Source organism: Spermophilus citellus (assembly GCF_964194105.1).
Source record: "Spermophilus citellus genome assembly, chromosome: 2".
Taxonomy (NCBI): Eukaryota; Metazoa; Chordata; class Mammalia; order Rodentia; family Sciuridae; genus Spermophilus; species Spermophilus citellus.
The window spans coordinates 254,187,803-254,206,923 of NC_138183.1; the positions used below are offsets into that span (position 1 = coordinate 254,187,803).

A 19,121-nucleotide genomic window follows, 5' to 3' on the forward strand; every position below is an offset into this window, starting at 1 on the left:
CTGGCCAGCACCACAACACAAGGGAGGAAGGCCGCAGACCCCTGCTGTCAAAACTCCGGCACAGGAATCTCATGCATGTGGGTATTTTAATTAAATGAAAGTCCCGGAAGTGATAGCATTTTAGTGGAAAAGTAATTGATGACACAGTCTTGTTTCAATGTTCTTTTATTTTTTAGCTTAAGCGTCTGTGGGCATCCCACAGTCTTAGGCTGAGACAGGATCCAAACCACGGCTAGGTCTTCTCGACATTTCACTGCTCGACTCGCCTTTGTCTTTACCTTGTGCATTGATATGGGCTTCTCAGTTCAGAAAACAAGGCACTAGGACTATTTATCAGCTACATTGATACATTGAAGGTATGTTTATCCTTTCATTAAATATACAGCATTTGAGTACAATGTTTTTATGCAGATCAGGTTCAAAACACCCAAGGCACACAACTTTGTTGTTTTTTTTTCTTTTTTTCTTTTCTGTATTTATTTGAAGGCTCATATTAAAGTTTCAGAATTGCTATGAACAGAGAGTTCCAGAGTAGAAGCAATGAACAGTGACTGTTGTAGTTTTAAACATCAAACAGTGAGGACTGGGAGATGTAGAACCATGTTAAGGGACCACACAGGAGCAAGGTCACGGACACAGCGGCTTGAGAGCTGACGTGATCAGATCTGCTGAAGTCCCCACCGAGCCTAGGCAGCCTCTGCACATGTGTTGAGAGGCCTTTTCCCCACTAGCAGATGTCCATGATGGCTTCAGACATGAGCACATCCAGCTCACTGGCTGCTAAATGCCTCAAATCAAGTTCAAGTAAAAGAAAAAGTCTTCCAGTGACCCCCCCCCCCCAACAAGACAGACTAACACTCATCCAGGAAAGAGGCCTGGGAGAGACCTTGGGATGGTGCCCTTGTGGGGTACAGGCTGGGGAGGACTCCCAGGAGAGGAGGGAGGGACCAGGCACCTACAGAGGCTGTAGGTGGGCTTGGTGGACCAAAGCGCAGCAGTGCTGGGTAGAGGCAAGTGAGCCAACACGGAGCCTTCTAGGAACCAGGGCCTGTTTCCCCTGGAGAGCCTCAGTGGCTCAGTGCTCAATTTAAACGCACTTTCCTAAAGCATGAGGGACAGCCCGGGATTCCTGGCTCCGGCTTATTCACCAAAACCAAAATTCCTTCCTGCTCTAGAACTTGGTATGTTGCTTGCTCAAGGTAACCAGAGAGGGTGTCCAGGCCTGCAGCTCCAGGGCCTATGGCTAGAAGAAGAGCCCGTGGGTGTGGGCCTCTGTCTTGCCTGGCTCGGCCTTGAGGGTGCTGCTCCCACCCACGCACAAGCAGCACTCAGGCCTCAGTGCCAGGCTCACAGACATGTCACGGAGCCAGCCGGATGTGGCTCAGCTCTGAAATGACACGCATTTCTATCAGGACACTGAGAATAAGGAAATGAGCCAAGTGAGCTCAGTGAAAGGAGCACTTGTCCCCTCTGGTGACAGACATCACCTGGTCCATTTTAGGGAGGTAAAGCCGCCTATGGTGTCTCCAGTAACTTAATTAGATTGCAAGTTTGGCAACTTTTTGTTTAGTTCATTCAGTTTTCACTGTTCACAATCAGAACCACAACCTTAGTGCAATAGTATATTTATTTTTTTACAGTAATTTTGGTTGCCGTACAAGAGATTGAAGGATTGGGAGAAAGTGCAAATTACAGGAGCTTTTTTTGTTTTGTTTTGTTTTGTTTTTTAATAAAATCTAAAAAGAATTAAAGCACAAAAGTAAGAGCAACATGGAGGTGTGAATGTGTGTGGTTACACAGACTGTAGTGGGAGACACGGTATTTAAAAAACAAAAACAAACTGCCAATGGGAAGATCAGTACTGGTGACCTACACACAGAGAAGTCATTGCCAGATCAACTGGGTAATGCTTGCTTGTTCAATAACTCAGGAAAAAGACCACCATTTTATTAACTAAAGTACCACAAATAATTCACTTTGTGATGTGTAAATTCAGCAAATCAACAGTCACATCGAGTTATTTTTATATTATATGGATTAACTTAAAATGTGCACAGACGTCCTGGAGAAGGTATCTTGGCAGGTATACATAATTTACATCTGGAGAGATTTTGGTTTGTATACACAATATTACAGAAACTAGGCATGTAAATGCAGTTTGTTTAAATTACAGTATATAACAAAAGTTGATCTGAAAATCTGGAGTACTATTAACATGATCATTATATGAGCAGTTTAAGTTTGTTCCCGGGGTAGGGTCTGGTCCTGACGTGTCCCAAAGGGGGAGAACAGTGGGCGGCAATTTGGAGTAGGGACTATTGCTTTCTGTAGCAAAGTCATCCAAGAGAGCTAGAGGCCGATTCGCGTGGCAGCAGGTGTGTTTGGTGGGTCGGGCCGGTCTGAGAGGGGCTCCTATTCCTAGGATGAGATGGTGCGAAGGTGGGACTGATCTCGGCCCTGAGGCTGTCAGGGAACTTGTTTCTGACCAGCCGCCGTGGCTGGCAGCCTCTGAGGGAGCAGAGCTCTTGTTCTGTCTTGCTGCCCAGTGACCGCAGGCCCAGAGCCACAGGCCTCGTGCCTTGTTCTGCCTGGCACTGAGCACAGGGGCAGCCCCCGCAGGCCAGGAGCGGCCCCTGACATTCTAAAATCACCAACGGGAGACACATCTGAAAGGCCTTGGCAGGCGCTGTGGGTCTGGGCTGGGTTTCTCTAGAGCACTGTGGGTCACCTTGAGATGGAAACCAAAGCCGTGGGATAGAGAGCCGCAGCAGCCAGGCACGCCCAGGGGTCAGATTATAAAGATGGACCTGTGAGGGTCTGGAGCGCAGGAGGCCCAGCCTGGGTTTCCAGATAAAGGGCGTGTGTGTGCGCCCGTGCGTGTGTGGGGTGTGTTTTGCCTTTGTTTTTGGAGGAAACTGTTTAGTGTGAATTGTAACCACTTTTGAAGAAATAATCATCCTTCAATGATGAAGTTCTAGCAAATATAGAAAATATAACACAGCTCTGCTGGTTCAGATGCATCCAGATAAGTTTGATTTAAAAAGGTCATACTTGTATAATTATTCCACAGAAATAGTATCATTAAATCACAAAAGTGTTTTTTTCTTTAACTTTCTAGCACTGAAGTGCACAAAGGCTGCCTAGTAGACCAGCCACTTTTTTTCTTAAAATATTGTGCTTATAAACTATCTGTACACCTATTTAAACTTGCAGTAAAGAAAGATTTTTAAATTACTAAAGTTTACGTGTTCATTCTAGAGTTCCAGATCTCATCAGACACGTGGTCGTGAGCATAAAGAAAAAAGGAAAAACCATATTTTATAATTAGAGATGGGCTGGGCTAGTTCTGAAATCATAATAAAACCAAACCTGACATTCATGTCTCCTCCAAAGATGGGAGAATGTGCCGGAAGCCTGGTGATGTCTTGTGGCCCATGTTCAATGGGTGACCTCCCTTAGATGCTAGAGGTATGGTTTCAGGACGAGGGCTCGGGCAGGAAGCGGGCAGGCTCCGACCACAGGCCAGAGTGCTCCCTCCCACTGACTGCCTGCACACATCCATGTTCCGCCCACACCCAGCAGCCCACCTTCTGTCCACCCTGGTCCTGGCCACAGTCCCTGCCCATGGGGTCCCAAGACCGCATTGTACTGTTAAGACAAGCTGGTGGGATTCCTGGACTCCCGGAGAGGAGGTGGACAGCCCCTGAGTGCCACTTTCCCCAGCCTCCAAGAGCAAAAGGGCTGGCTTAGCCCAGACACTTGCCCTTGGCCGGGCTTAGTGAGGCCGTAGTGCCCTGCCAGCTCCCAGAGAGGACATGGCTCCCCCAAGGGGCATATGCCCACACAAACCACGTGTCTTCTTGTCCTTCCCGTTGAAGTGGGTGCTCAGCTGCTCTGGCCTTTGCAGAGCTCAACAGGCCTTCAGTGAAAAGGCTTCCAAGAGGCAGAGCCCCTCTCCGCCCATGCAGACGCTCTTTGGCAGGCAGCCGCTCGCGTCCCGGAGGAGGCTGGGGTCCCAGGCAGCTGCACGCTGGCTGGTTCCCGTGGCCAGGCCTCCCTTCCTCCTTGGGATCGTGACTTTGTGCTTTGACTAACTCCATGTGACATCTGTTTGGCCACCTTGGAATTATGCTAATAGATTTGCAGAAATAAAGAAAGCTAAGCAAAGCCGGGCACGATCCCACTCAAATGCCCACCACTGCTGAGAACCTCGTGGCCAAAGAGCCATGGAGGCACATCACAGGAGGAGATGGGTACAGGATCTGGACAGGGAAAAGCGTTTCTCTACCTTTCAGGCCCAGGAAGGGCACCCACAAGCCTCTGGGAGCATCTCACTGCACGCAAGTTCAGGGAAGAGGCGGGAGCCAGTGAGCTCGGAGTATCCTCCGAGAAGCCACAGGACTGAGGACAGGCCTTGTGCCGGGGCCTGGGGTGATGAGAGCTGCCCAGGAAGCAGAGGAGGGAGGCTCAGGAGGTATCTGGAGTATGCTGTCTGCCTACGAGAGCAGGGGTCCCGCGCCAAACCGACGGAGCCTCGTGGACCCAGCAAAGCGAGGCTGCCTGTGTGCTGGGAGGTAGGCTGGGAATCTTCCCATGTTAGAACTCCCTCCCCTGTCCCCTTGAGACAGAAGCCACCCAGGAACCCCACGTGGACAGCTAGGCCTCCAGGCCTCGGCTCAGACACACCACGGACGCCCGCAGCATTTCTTTGGGTACCAGGAGACAAACCCATGGAGTGGGGTTGATGCTCAGACTCCGCTTGGCCTTCAGATCCCAGCGTGAGCCCATCTCTACTTATAACAGGGAGTCCGGGTGGGAGCAGCCGGCCTTATCTGTCCAGCAGCTGCTTGAGAGCACGCTCTAGGTTCATCCTGTGCCCGACCCGCGTCACCCCGAGGTCTATCAGGTCCTCCTTCTGGAGGTTTGGTAGGTGGCTGCCGTCGATCTCGTTGTCCATGAAGGTCTCTTTGTGCTCGCCCAAGTTCAGGCTCTCCAGCCAGTCGGCCACATCGGGCTTAGTCCACAGGTGCACAGGTTTAGTCGTGAAAGGCTTATGGGAAACTGGCTGCTGCAGTATGGAGGGAGATGGCGACCTGCTGCGACCTGCTGGGTTCAAGCCAAACAGGTCCCCGGCAGGGGGCTGGCTTGGAAGGCTGAAGACATCCGAGAGGGTGGGAGAAGGAGACGCGGCAGCTGCCGACAGCGGGGCGGGCAGGATCTCCTTGTTCATCTCGGTTGGCGAGACCACGGGGCTGGGGGCACGCCTCGCTCCTGAGGTCCTGCTCTCGTAGTCGGGGGGCCGGCTTTGCAGGGTGATGGGCTGCGAGGTGCCAGGTCGGACGGTGAAGGTCACTGTCGTGCTCCGAGTCCCTGAGACGGTGCTCATGACCTCTGGGCTTCTGAAACAGCAACAGAGAAAACTGTCACAAGCCAGGTCACTGAGAGGACAGGGGAGGCACCACACCACACCACACCAGAGTGCCCCCTGGCAGATGCACTGGCCACGAGCAGACAGTTTGCCATGCCCTGGGCAGGAGGAGAGGAAGCAGGGGCCTCGGGACACCACAGCACACAAGCCTCCCAGCAGGTGCACCTCTCGAGGGCGCAGCACGCCTCTGCTGGGGCCAGTCGGGTTGCACTGGCGAGGACCCTCCCTCAGCTGCCCGGCGGTCCTTGGTCTCAGGACCAGCAGGGGTGGGCCTGCTTCAGCGCAGAGGGCCCTGGCTGCAGGCCACTTGGGCTTGGAGGAAGCCCTCCCCTGACCCAGAGGACGAGGAGCGGCTGGTCAGTGTGTTGCGCCACCACAAGAGGTCAGCTTCACCAGAGACCAGTGACAGTGGCCCTGCCCGATGCGGACTGGACTCCTGAGGCAGCTTGGGCTGTTAGACTCACTGAGGGCCCCTTCAGTGGACTTGCTGGGAGGGTGGGTGGGCCTCAGTGGAGCAGATATCTGAAGGAACTTTGTTCCCCTGGGGTGGCCATGGGAGTCCTTGGAGTGGGCAGGAAAGCCCTCAGAGCTGGAGGGACAGGCTCAACTCTCCTCCATTCCACCCCGACTGGCCCAGTAGGGATGGCTGGCTGCCGGGAGCTCTGGGGAGGACCTGTCCCTCCTCGCCGGGATGGGGCTCATGGCCAATGAAGTGTCCCTTGCTGGCTTTCGAGGCCTCTGGTAGCAGTTCTCTAGCCACCCCTAGGAAGGACATGCCCCCCGAATGGGCCCTGGTTCCTGCTCTGCAGCCTGGATGTCCTGCCACCCTATGCTCACAGTGCTGCAGAGGTGCGAGCTGCTCTTTCTTGCCTCCTGGGCTCTCTCATGTGACTGGACAACCTGCTTTCCCCTCTGGACAGACCCTGCTCCAGGGCCCTCAGGAGGAGCCCTCAGAGGTGCCTGCTGCGCCTCACTCTGTGCACCCCTTGAGCTGAGCCCCACATGTTCCCCATCGCCTCCCGGGAGACCAGTGGGAAATGCAGGCTCCTGACCCCCTCAGACCTCCTGAGGTGGACTGCTGGGTCTGGGCCATCTGTTCTGATGGGCCCTGGGCCTTGGGAGCCTTGCTTAGGCCCTGCTGAGTGCCCATGGGCAGACCCGCCACAGAGCCCCAGCAGTGAGAGGACTGCAGGCCGCAAGGGGCTGTGGTTGCTCTCCAGCTCTGCTCCTGGCCTCTGTCTCAGCTACTGTGTGTTAGACGAAGTCACCAGCCAGCCAGTCACTGGCCCTCCCCCCTGAGGTCATTATCACCATTAAGTATGGGACGTCCCAGGGTGTGGAAGGTCTGTGCTGTGGACTGCCGCAGCAGCCCTTTGGTGAGAAGGGTTGCAGGGGCTGGTGGGCGTGCCCTGAGGACCACGGTTGCCCAGACACCCAGGTGCTCACAGGTAGTTTCCTGGAGGGTGGGTGTCCCTGGTGGGCAGCCCCATCTAGGATCTGCCTGGGGCCGGTGGCCATTAGAGGTACTGGTGTGTTGGTTGTACCCGAAGGTCTGAGGCCGCCCCAATGAGACACCGAGACTCAGTCAAAGGAAGACCCTGGAGCCCGGCAGGCCCTGCAGGCTGGGGAGGAGTGGGCGTCCTAAGGATCTGGCCTAGGGTCTGCAGGGGAGGTGGGCTGGGAACACACAGTCCCACCCTGCTCCAGGTCCAGCCAGAACAGGCTGCAGCCCACAGGGTGAGCAGCCTGTCTGCCCCTCCACAGCTGCAGGGTGGCATTGGGGAGCCAGTTGTTTCTACTTTGCAAGAACAACTGGGCTAAGAAAGTTAAAATATTCACTTGCAAGTAGGTGTGCAGCCTGGCAGGAGTGGCTGCGGGGGTCTTTCCCAGCCTGGGCTTTTGGGAAGGGGGAGGGGTCTGAGGTGAGGACTGCCAGAGACACTTCCCTGTACTTCCTGCAGGGGGCGGGGCAGGAAGCTCGTTCCAGAGCCACTGGCTGAAGCCTGTGTGTGGTATTGTTGGGAGACACCTGGCTGCTGCTCATCAGGCTCCTGTGGGGACAGTGGCTGGTTGCCCCGTGGCCCCTGTGGGCAGAGCTGGACTTTTGGTGAAGAAGGCTCTGCAGGCAGCTGCACCATCAGGGGCAGGGATGAGGCTCCCAACCCCTGGGTGGGCAGAGGAGGGGACAGCACACAGCAGACCACGCCCAGCTTGGCAGATGGCACTTACTTCTGCTCAGCACGACCCTCTTCTGCAAGCACCGGCATGGGAGCGGGTGGGAATGACACATGGAGCGACTGAGACAGCACTGCAAAACCAATCAAAGGGCACAGAACAGAGCTGCCGCAGGACGGGATGAGCTGACGTGTGGACCCCGGCCACGCAGCACCTGCCTGGGGTTGGACCCCGGCCACGCAGCACCTGCCTGGGGTTGGACCCCGGACACTGCAGCGCCTGCCTGGGGTTGGACACCGGCCACTGCAGCGCCTGGCAGTGTGGACCCCGGCCACTGCAGCGCCTGGCAGTATGGACCCCGGCCACTGCAGCGCCTGGCGGTGTGGACCCTGGCCACTGTAGTGCCTGCCTGGCTGGCTACCCAGCGCAGGCCTGCCTTCCACGGCCTCGCCTCCTCGACTCAGGAGAACACAGGCTGGAGGGTGGCACCAAAGGGTGCCTTCCTCTGTCCGGTGCCTTCTAGGGATGAGCCTGCTGCCGGTTCTCCAGCTCTGGTTCCAGCCCTGGCTCCCGGTTGGTGTTTTCCCTTCCACAGCTCAGGACGCATCGTCCAGATGCGTGGCGGGTATGCCACCCCACCAGGACCAGGGCTTTGCTGTCTTACCACGGGATGTCAGCCAGCCAGGCTAACCATGCCAGTGCCCCTGCCCAGCGTGGCTAACAGCAGAGGGCCACAGAGTCCTAGCAGCAGAACGAGGGCCCGGCTGGCCCACCCCCACCTCCTCAGCAGCGATTCCCTGGGTTCACCACCCGGCATGATTCCCTGGATCCTCCTGTGGTGGGATCATTATGTTGCTAAGCAACCGCTGGGTTGCGGCGGAACACACAGGAATCTGTTGCCCTGATTTAGAATGACACTCACACACCCCCTCTCTTGGATGATCACTCTCTAGTCTGCCTTTTAAATCAAATCCATATGGAAACATGAGACTTAAAAAAAAAAAAAAGAGAGAGAGAACAGCCCAGGAGTTAAGTGGGACGTTCCACGGGCAAGACATGATTATGGAGGTGCTCATGGAGGTGAGCCTGCAGGCACCTTCTCACCATGTTTGCAAACTCAGGTGGGCTCCTGAGCAGCCCTGGCGGCCAGAGGCTGCTCATTGACGGCGGCTCCCCAGGCCCTTTCACGGGCCAGGCAAGTGCCAGAGCCCCAAATCCTTCCTGAGCCCAAGCACCCTGTGTGACTCACTGTATGGCTTTGGAGATGAGCCCTGAGTGGGCGCCTTCTTCCAAACTGCCCTGTCCCTAAGTTACACTCTCTCCAGCCTCTGCACGTGTAGGGCACTGAAGAGGGAACTGGGGGTACCATCTGCCCTGGGCCTGAGCCTTGGGGGTTGCCCAAGACAGTGCCTCCCCCGGAACCGCCAGCGCACTGCCAGGACCTGCTCTATCTTCAGTCCCCAGGGCCTGGCCCAGGACAGAAGGAGCACTCAGCCTGCCACCTGACGAGCAGGAGTCCGGTGCCCCTGGGACAGAGCTTCCCCTTGCTACACAGTCCAGGGCCTCTCCAGTGCCATTCACCATTCCACCTACAGTGCCACTTGCTGACATGGCCTTCCCAGTCACTTGGTGCTGGGGGTCATGAAGGCCCCCATAGTGGAACTGACGTTGCAGCCCCTATTAGCAGCTTCCACGTGGCTTCCAGGGAGGGGGCTCTACCTCCAGCCAGGCACAGAGAGTTTTTAACAGCCCATCTCGACTCAGTTTAAAATCCAGTCAGGGTAACACGGAGCTGTGACTGTTGGAGGAACAGGCAAGGGGGCAGATGCTATACTGTGGGGACCTTCGGAAGGACAGTGGGGCTGGAGGTGGCTTTTCTAAGAGCTGGCCCAAACTCATTCCCTGGGCAGCTGGAACCTGCCCAGGGGTCTTGGGGACCTCACTCCCATGGGATGACTCTCGCTGAGCCTATCCCTACCGCAGTAGGTGACAGCCAACCTAGACATCCCTCTGCGCCCACCACGAAGGGCTGGCTGGTTGTCCAGAGGGCACCTAGCTTGAGCCCCGCCCTCTGGTGGAATCACAGGGACCCAGAGGCCCCTCGTTGCCTCTCCTGACCTTTCCTGATGTGCCAACGGAGGGCAGGCTTATCTGGCCATGAGGAGCCTGGGGTCACTGGTAAGGCTGACGCCTGGGCAGGCTGTGCTGGCTCTCCAGGTTCCTGGCACACCTCTCAAATCACCCTGTGGTCCTGCTTCAGACCTGGACCCCCACAGCAGCCCCCAGCCCCGTGTCACTGTGCGGGCCCCTGCCCCTGGCCATGCAGCAGCCTCTGTGTCTTTAGGAAGCAAAAGTGGAGTCACACCTGCGTTGCTGAGCCCTGGGGTGGCTGCCAGCCCATGGGCCACCTGCCCTCCCTCCTGGCCTGGTCTCCTGATATGGAGAACACTTTCGCTGGCCTGGGTTGTGTGCTCGCCCCGCGCCTTGCCATCCCCCACCTGAGCTCTGCTTCGGTTTCTGACTGTGGCTGCTCTGTGTATTCTGTGTCTTTCCAGTGTCACTCCCTGAGTGGTGGCTCCTCTGTCCAGGCTGCTCAGCCAGCAAACCATGGCTCCTTGCTGCGTCTGTCCACTTGGGTCTCTTGTTCAGCATGTATTGGTGGTTTCCTCTGGGAATTCGAGCTCCTCCAAGAAAGAGAGGCCTCGCGTGCTTTCCTGACCAGTGACAAGCCCAGGCTCAGCATGGTGCCCGGCACACGTGGGCACCAGTTGCAGTTGCTGCTGCTGCTGGCCAGGTCTGCTGTCTGTTTGAAGAGCCCCAGCCCCCCTGGTGCGCTCCTCATCTCTCTCCACCCCAGGCCTGGTGTCTCTTGGGCTCAGCAGCATGGCCAACCCATGGGCTCAGGACACTGTGGGCCATCCTGTGGTTCTGAGCCCCAAACTGGGTCCAGCCCATCTTCCAGGTCTGCATTTGGGTAGCTTGTCTGTCCCCAGCATGTGACTTTAACCAAGACCCTGAGCCCTCTCCTCCTGGGTCTGCAAGGTGACAAGAACACCACTCAAGCCACACTTTCAGTGTAGTGGAAATCAGGTGCACTGAGATGTCACCCAGGGTCACAAACGGTGAAAAGCAGGGTGCAGGCCAGCACCTACACACTTTCTGGGTCCTTAGGCCCCATGCCAGTAGTCCTGGGGAGCCGTGGCAGTGGCTTCTGGGGGAGCCCCCACTCCTGTGCCTTCTCCGCTTGGACCTACTGTGCCCAGCGATGAGATTTCTTCCCTGGCATAATCAGGCTGGTGGTTGGGAACTGCCCGGTGGCTCCTGTCTTGGAAGGCATCTCTGGCCAGGGTTTTCTCACCCAACGCTGTCCTAAAGGACACTTCCCGATGGCTTCCTTTTGGCAGCAACACACTTGTAGTCCAGGTGTCTCCAGATTCCACATTACCCTGACCTCAGGGAACAGCAGAGGCTCAGTCTTGGCTCAGGTTAGGTCAGACGTACCCCGGAAAGAGGAGGGCATTTCACCACACCCACTGTCCCTGGACCCTGTGCTGGGGTCTAGTAAGATGCGCAAGGGGTGGTCTCACCGCAGAGCTGTCAGGCAAGATTCTAGGAGCAGTGGACAGATCAGGGCAGCTTCTGCCCACAGTGTGCGGGCAGTGGCCCTGCTCTGCTGGCGCCCTCTCCTGGCTGTGCCCGTGCTGCCTGCCATTTCAGAAGCCCGCTCTGTTTTCCAGAAACACTTGCCCGTGTTCCTCTGGAGGCGCTTCTCTGCCCAATTCCGAGCCTCATTTTGCTCAGGGCCATTCATAGCTCTTGATTTCTGGATGCATTTGAGGATGGTGGCCTGTGTGCCACCACGTGGGTAAAGCCCAGGCCTGTTAGCCAGCTGGCAGAGGCAGGCACCCAGGGCCAGGGGCAGCGAGGCCCCGGCCACCCCAGGACCTACTGGTGGTGACGGGGACTGCTGTCCCGACCTTGTCCCTCAGAGCTTGTGCTGGCACTCCTGAGAGCTGGTCGGAGTGCTGCAGCGAGCACCTGAGCGCGGCCTACCCCGCCTCATCAGCGCCTAGGGCGGCCCTCGGCTGGGAGCAGGAAGGACTGCACAGGCCCTGGGCCGCCTGGTGACCGCTTGCCTGGAGAGTCCAAAGCTGAGCACAGCCTGTGGCCTAGATAGCCTCAGCCCGCATTTGCCCACTAGCCCTCTGGCCCTCTGCTTGGTGAAGCCCCTGGCTCCTGCAGGAGGTCAGGGGTCAGACCGGGCAGCCCACTGGGAGGGCGGACCGAGCTCCACAGCCCTGGCTGTTTCCTTGGCGGTGAAGTGGGAGTGACCACAGGCCTGCAGGTGGGGCTGCACCCCGCGTCAGGCAGCTGCTTCACAGTGCAGGCCGAGGTCTCGTCAGCTGACGGCTTCTCTGAGGCTCCTCCTTGCCCAGTGTCCACCTGGGCAAAGACAGGAAGGCCCTAGAGTCAAAGCAGGGTGGAGTCCCACTTGGCTGGGAGCAAGCCATTCTTGTCCCACCTACAGGGACTGGAGCAGGCGGGCAGCAGGTGCTTGGCGGCCTCTGTGACTGTAGTCCCTGGGCTCCCCTGGCTCAGGGGAGCTGCTGGGGCCTCAACAGTGGATCTGCTTCCCTGGCCCCGGAGTCACTCCCTCTTGGCACCCTCCTGTCTGTGGCCTGTGCTGAGGAGTCTGCGTCCTGCCCTGGCTCCTGCAGCACAGGCAAGCCACTCAGCCCTCGGGAGAGGCGGCTGCACCTGGGCGCCTGCACCTGGGCTCCAAGAGCAGGGGAGCCCGGCAGGTGCAGCCCACGAGGATCCCTCCACCTGGAGGTGCTCGCAGATGTCACTGGCGGTGGAGGCCCAGGAGCAGTGGCGACAAATGCCCCCACCCTGGGGTTGACCGACCCTCCCCTGAGAGCAGTGGGAGCCCCAGCTGCAGATCATGGTCACTGCGAGTGAACGCTGCCCCAAGGGACGGCCCTGGGCAGACAGCAAGCCTTTACCCTCCACCCAGGGCAGCCTGCTGGCTCCTCCTCTGTCACCTCAGCTCACATGGGAGTGACTTCTACCTGTGGGACGCTGTGAGTGGCAGCTGGGCCAGCTGGGGCTTTTCCTTTGTGACCTTTGCCCTGGGTGGCACCTCCCAGCCCCCCCCCCCCATGCGCCATGGAGGGAGGGGTAAGAGCCCACACGCATGTGTTTAGACACTCCCCCGCCATCCCCAACCCCCCTTGCTGCCCCTCACTAAGGCCGCTGCCGTGGCTGCTCTTGTCAGGCAGCTCTGACCTCGACCTGGGCTCAGCGAGCCTCCACCTGCCTTCGCAGTGGTCCCGGCAAAGGTCATCTTGGAGGCCAGGGCGGGGGGCTTTGTGCCCCTTCATCTCATTAGGAGTCTTGAGGAGGGAGCGCTATCTCCTGCCAGGACAGCTGCGGCTTTGACTCTGCCATCCCAGAGTCTGGAGGGTGACACGCAGTTATGGCCGACAATGTGGCCATCACAGGGTTAGGAATCCCTCTTCTCATCCTCTTGGGTTCTCCCTCAGGACTTTCGTGGGCAGCACTGGACAGTGTGTGCCCAAGTCAACTGTGAACTTACCTTGGAGCAAGGCTGACGGACTTGACCCCTGCCGGCGAGTCCAGTCCTTCCCCCGGCTTTGCCGATTTCTCTCGGTTCATTTGCTGCAGGATTGAGTTCAATTCACTAATAACGTTCGCCTTTGGGCCTGAGAGAATCGGGCTTTTGACCTCCGTGACATCACCCCACAACTTGGAGGTCCTTGGCTGGATGATCTTGGCCAGCCCAGGCTGGGCGCTGCCCGGTGGGGGCGGGGGCGCAGGCGGGGGAATGACGAAGCTGTCCGCGTCTTCCTCCAGGAGCGCGTCCTGATAAAGTGCATTGCTTTTGTGAATGATGGGCTTCATTTTTGGCTTTGGAGGTACGGGGGGCTTGTCGACCACGAACGCTTGCCCATCTGCATAGACTGTGCAGGTGTCCACGCCCTCCCCGCCCTCAGAGGACAGGGTGGAGATGCTGGACACCGTGGAGATGGTGCTGGTCGTCTCGAGATGGTGGTCACTGCTACTGCGGCTGTCCACCTCCTCGATCCCAGAGTCGGCGACGGTGTCGAAGCTCTCGGGAGGTGGCAGGAAGGAGGCGGGCAGGCAGTTGGAAAGGCCGGCTGGCTTCTTGGTGTCCGCAGGGTTGGCTGGCTGGCTGGAGTTCAACGAAGGGGACGGAGGGGCATCGGTTTTCTTCTGCTTGACCGAGTCGGTGAGAGCGGGGACAGCAGCAGCGCGGTCATCGGGAATATCAAAACTATTTGCAAATTCCAGGGGAGGAGGCAATGGCTCTGTAAAAACAAAATCCTCATCCAAGTCCACGGATGCCAGGGGCGGGGGAGGGATGCGGAATGGCAAGACCACCGTCTCCTCCATGGAGCCCGCGGCCACAATGGTCCTGCCGGGCGTGGTGGCGGGCTCGGGGGTGACGGAGATCTGTAAAGCACCTTCGGTGTCGGAAACACCTTCTGGCACCGCGGAGGGCGGGTGGTCTAGCGTCACATCCATGTCCTCTCTCTCCTCCTCCTCCTCCAGGGGACCGCCCAGCTGGGCAGCATCCACAGTGTGCACCATCAGCAGGCCGGCCGACTTCTGCTGGGCCGTGTCCACGATGTTGATCAGCATGTTCTTGTCCCCACCTCTCCGGTCCTTGCCCAGGTCTGTCTCGTACTTGTTCTCCGTCTCCTGTCGGCGCAGGGGCCCCCGGGTGTTCTGCCGGGTGACGGGAGGGAAGCCAGTGTCCCCACTGGGCCGCATTTTGGTATCAATATAGAGAGGCTTGTTGAGGTCAGCCTTGGGGGCCTCCCCCTTGGTCCCCTGTTGGGACTCCTTCATGGCTCGGTCCCTTGCGGAGAGTGCCAGGGCCAGTGGGGAGCTGGGATCCAGCAGGCGCCCAGTGAGCGGGTGGACATAGTTCTCCGGGCTGACGGCGTTGCTGCTCTTGGGGGGTGCCGCTGGGCTGCCCTCGGGCCCCTTGGCTTTGGATGCGGGATTCAGGGGCCTCCCGGCCTCACCCTGAGCACCGGCCTCGCCACCAACCACAAAATGGTTCTCGGGCTCTCTTGGCGCTGCCACCGGCGTGGGCGACACCAGCAGCTCTGCACTGTCCTCATCGCCAAACCCACCCTCCTCTGGGAACTTGGAGGGCCGCATCCGGGGGGCAGGGGGCCCCAGGCCCACGTCCTCATCCCCCAGGTCCGTGGAGAGGAAGGCTGGGGAGTTCCTCCTGGCCTCCAGCCGCTTCTCCCGGTCACGCACAGCCCCCGCAATGGCTGCGGCGAAGGGGCTGCTGGAGGCCAGGCCGTCCTCGGGCCGCAGCTGGCCAGGCTGCTCGGCCGGGGGCTCGATCTCCACGCTGCTGCCCTGGCTGCTCTTGCCGCTGCTGCTGGTGGAGGGCTCCTTGACGATGATGGTGGGGATGGGGATGGAGCACGTCTTCTCGGGGCTGTCCTCCACGTTGGACTGCTTCACCAGCACGCCCTTCCGCCGGGCGGGCTTGGCCGGCACGTAGACGGCCTTGCTCGCGATCCTCCCCACCTCCGAGTACGGGTTCTCAGGCATCTGGCCCCGCTTGCTACGGAAGGTGGCCTGGGGGGCCGCGCTCCGGCTGCAGAGGTCCTCAGAGTCCAGGGAGTAGCGGTCCAGCTCTCGTCTGTAGAACATGCCCTTCTCCCTCATCATGGTGGCCACTGTGTCAGACCTGGTGGCGGGGGACACCTTGGCAGCAGGATTCTGATTGAACGCAGGCTTGATTGTCCCGTAGACTCTTGGAGTTGGGGACTTGGGGCAGTTGTAGGCAGTGGGGGAGGGTGGAGGTGGAGACGGGGGCACAGACTGCGGTGGAGGGGGGATGTCCTCGGACGTGTCCGGCATGGACAGGCTTCTGGTGAACTTCAGCATCGGAGGGGCCAGGAACTGCCGCTCTTCCTCTGTTATTCCTGTGAGCAGAAAGCGGGTTTAGCTTGGCATCCCAGCTGCGGCCCAGCCCACTGCGGGTCTCAGGTCATGCATCCGCGCTCGCCACCCGGCACGGCACACGGTACAGGCCGTAGCGCCAGAGCTCGCTGTGCAGCCCACTCTGGGCCACAAAAAGAAAGAAAAGCGGGCCCTGGGCGTAGGGGGCACGTGCAGGAGCCCTTCTCCAGGTACACTGTGGGGCCCGGGAGGCCAGGGCGGGCCCAGAGACGGGCGTGTGTGGCTTTTTAGGCCATGCCTGGGTCGCCAACGCCTCCTAGCTGTGTGTGTACGCACTCTCAGATGGGGTGGGCTGGCCACACCAGCCAGACCCTCCTCTGTCCCTGACCCTTTCAGGTGTGGCCTGGCCCTGGGGGTCTGCAGCTGTCACCCACCTTCTGGAGGTCAGGGGCCTGAGGGTAGTAGGTGCCACTGTGTCTGCCCACCGGTGTGGGTGGGCAGTGCTGAAGATGCTGCTGCTGGTCAGGTGGCATGTGAGCTCTGTGGTTGCTGCCCATGTGTGTGGCAGACCCTCTGCCAGCAGCAGAGCTGTGTCCCTGGTGGTCCCACAGTGCTGACAGGGGTTGTGGCATCACTGTGATGGCCTTGGGGAGATGGAGGCGCCGCACAGAGGGCTGTGCACAGCGAGCCCCTGGGTCCCCGGCAGGATGGCTGTGAGTGGGCTGGTCAGAGGCAGGGCCATTTTGGCTCTGGAACTGCCATGAGGGAGGGAGCCCTCCTCAAACCAAAGACTCCAACCCACATGGCCACAGGCTCCTGAGCAGGCCCTAGGCAGGGGCTGAGGGCGCCGTCGGGGCTCAGCCCAGAGGCTGCGCACTGGCCTGTCTAGGGCCCTCTGCAGCCCGGGTGGAGGGCGGAGGCAGGTTCTCATGTTCACCCGGGGCCCAGGTGCGTTGGCCAGGCACAAGCTCAAAGCCACGTTCTGAGACAACTATCCAAGCTCGTGGGTTTTGAAAGCGAGTGGGCTGTGACTACGGCCCTGGGGACACCACGGTGCACCTGGAGCATGCTCTGCACGGTGACTGGGGTGACTACAGACTGGAGCACAGCACAAGGCACGAGCACAGGAACAGAAGCCACACACACCACAGACCCAGGGACCACAGCTGTGCGTCGGGCAGCCAAGTGGACTACGCGGAATTTAGAAAAGTTCCCAGGACAAATCATTGATTCCAGTGGAAACTTGACTGGATACGGGTGTTCCAAATGGCACCCACTCCCCGTAGGAAGGCCGTGGCCTGCAAGGTGGGTGCTGACCGCCTCTCAGTGGCCTTGGCTACATGCCGACGCCTGGCAGGTGTGTTCCGAGGAGTCACCTTATATAAAGGGCAGGTTTCAAGGTGGAGGCATCCACTAACCTGATAGAAAGATTCTGCTGTCTGACAGGGAGGAAATCAGTCGTTATCAACCAGTAAGGATCAGAGACACCGCGGGTGTGGGCAGCTCCGCAGGAGGGCGGGCTCAGGAGCAGCCGCCACCCCCTTGTCACTGCCCGCCGCCTCCTCTTCACACTACAGCCCCAGAACTCCAGAACCAGAGCTGGGTCCCCAGGGCAGCCGGACACTGGGGTGGACGCTTTCACCCTGTGTATGTGGCAGGCCCTCCGTGTCCAGCAGTGGCCTTGGCTTCTAGCAGTTTACAGGGCAAGGACAGGGCTGCATTCTCTCCCAAAGGGACTGCGTCCAGGGTCAGGCCTCCTGGCCTGTCAGAGTCGAGGCAGCAACTGGGATGGCCCCAGCGGGGGGGAGCTGCTCTCCAGGACAGCGTGCCGTCCTTGCCATTGGAGAGCTGACCAGCCTCCCAGAGGAACATGTCCCGTGAGCTTGTTCCACAAACAAGGACACAGGGTCCACTTGCCCTTTCCACAGGCCCCGCCTTCCCTCCTGGCTGGTGGCCCTTTCACCCCGCTGTTATAAGTAGCCGTCAGACCAGAGACCATAGCCACACTGCCTGTCTGCAGGGCGGGAGGGCTTCCTGCTCTGCACTGTTCAGTGGCTGCCTGGTGGGGGACCTGGGCACCCCCCCGGGGCAGGCCTGGGGAGCAGCTAGACAGCCTGGCCTGGGGCCAGACCTCCCAAGGGCCCCTTCTTTGGGTTAGGTAGTGCTTCTTACCTATGGATTTCTGCCTTCGCATCGTACCTCGGGGGAGGCCCAGGAACGGGCCTTTCGGGCTCCCGGGAACTGTGGGTGTCATCACAGCAACCCCCTGGCGCTCGTACACAGACTGCAAACCAGAAAGCTGGGTGAGACACGTCCTGGGTGGTCTCAACCGGAGGGCAGCCAGGAGGTCCCTGCCCCGCCACAGGCCCAGGTGGTTCCAGGGTGCTGGGGCTGCGTGGAGACCGGGCAGCCCCTCTGCCTCTCCGACAGCTCCAACAGTGTGGGAGGCAGGCACGTGCTGTTCTAGGGACACCCTGCACCAGAGTAGCTGGACAAGGCTCTGTGGAATGGAGCCAGGTCAGGTGTCCTGTGAGAATGAGCACAGTGGCAGTGGGGTGTGATGTGGGCTGTACCCTGTGGCCTTGGCCACATCCTCAAGCAGGGCCTCTGTAGTCCTCCTCTGTACAGTGGGCTAATGCTGGCCCCACAGCATGTGTGAAGGGGACCAGGCATGGGCGCTGTCTGGCAAGGAGGATGGCCCTGCAGCCGCCTACCCGCCTGTGGCCAGGGGCTGGCCCCGCTTCGCCCCCCACCCCCAGGCCTGCTCTAGCAGGAGCCCAGAGCTCCCCTCCTCCACCTCGAGGCTGAGTTCCAGGTGCTCCACCAGCCCCTCCACAGGTCCTCCCAGGGCTGCTGTGCCAGGCTGAGCTTGCTGCCCCACCCGAGGAGCGGGAGGCCAGATGTGCACTCCCAGGGGGCACCCGAGGACGGCCTTGCCCCATCCATCTCGCTCTGTAGCCCTCCCTGAGGTTGGGGAAGGGAGGCCAGGGCCTGCTGTCCCACAGGGCAGGGGTGGAGGGTGTGGGGGACAGGGTGGGGCGTGTAGGCACCGCAGGGACACAGTGTGGCCCAGCAGCTCGGGAGGTGAGACTGGGGCTGAGCACTCTGGTCCCCGCCATCCTTGGTGGTGTTTGTTCCAGGGCTCAGGTAGAGCTCCCGTATCAGGCTTGGGGAGTTTGGGGTGTCGTTGTGGTGATCAACGGAATCACGAGAATACTAAGCCACATAGTAGTAAAGGGCATGCTCAGAGCGGGGCCAGGTGGGGGACACTGAAGCCAGTGAGCCGCGGCCCCGGCCCCGCCCCGGCGGCACTGCCTTTGCCTGGTGCAGCGGGTATTGAGAAGCCCTGCCCTTGTGGCCTGGCCGCTGCTCCCTGAGCCAGCAGGGAGTGCTTCTGGCCTGCGGCGGGGCCGAGGTGAGTCTCAGGTATGGCCCTGTGCTGAGGGTGTGTCGTCCATCCTCAGTGTCCACCAGAGGATGGACCTCTGTGCAGTGGTGGCCAGAGGCTTTTTCCACTCCAGAGTGGCTGTGTCTGAGGAGC

General features: G+C 59.5%; 1 protein-coding gene across 2 annotated transcripts in view; it reads right to left on the minus strand.

Annotated features, from left to right (window-relative positions):
• Nucleotides 1–222: 222 nt before the first annotated feature.
• The window catches only part of SHANK2 (SH3 and multiple ankyrin repeat domains 2), a 415,901-nt gene continuing 397,002 nt past the window's right edge, over nt 223–19,121 (minus strand). Inside the window, exons 20-23 of one of the 2 annotated variants that reach the window (XM_081260598.1) lie at nt 17,753–17,864; nt 16,999–17,019; nt 13,203–15,603; nt 223–5,399 (exon numbers count right to left, since the gene is read on the minus strand). In XM_081260598.1, coding sequence (XP_081116724.1) covers nt 4,829–5,399; nt 13,203–15,603; nt 16,999–17,019; nt 17,753–17,864 — 3,105 coding nt within the window. In that variant the 3' untranslated portion in view covers nt 223–4,828. The remainder of the gene's footprint in view (nt 5,400–13,202; nt 15,604–16,998; nt 17,020–17,752; nt 17,865–19,121) is intronic. The other variant, XM_081260599.1, reaches the window with a different exon arrangement.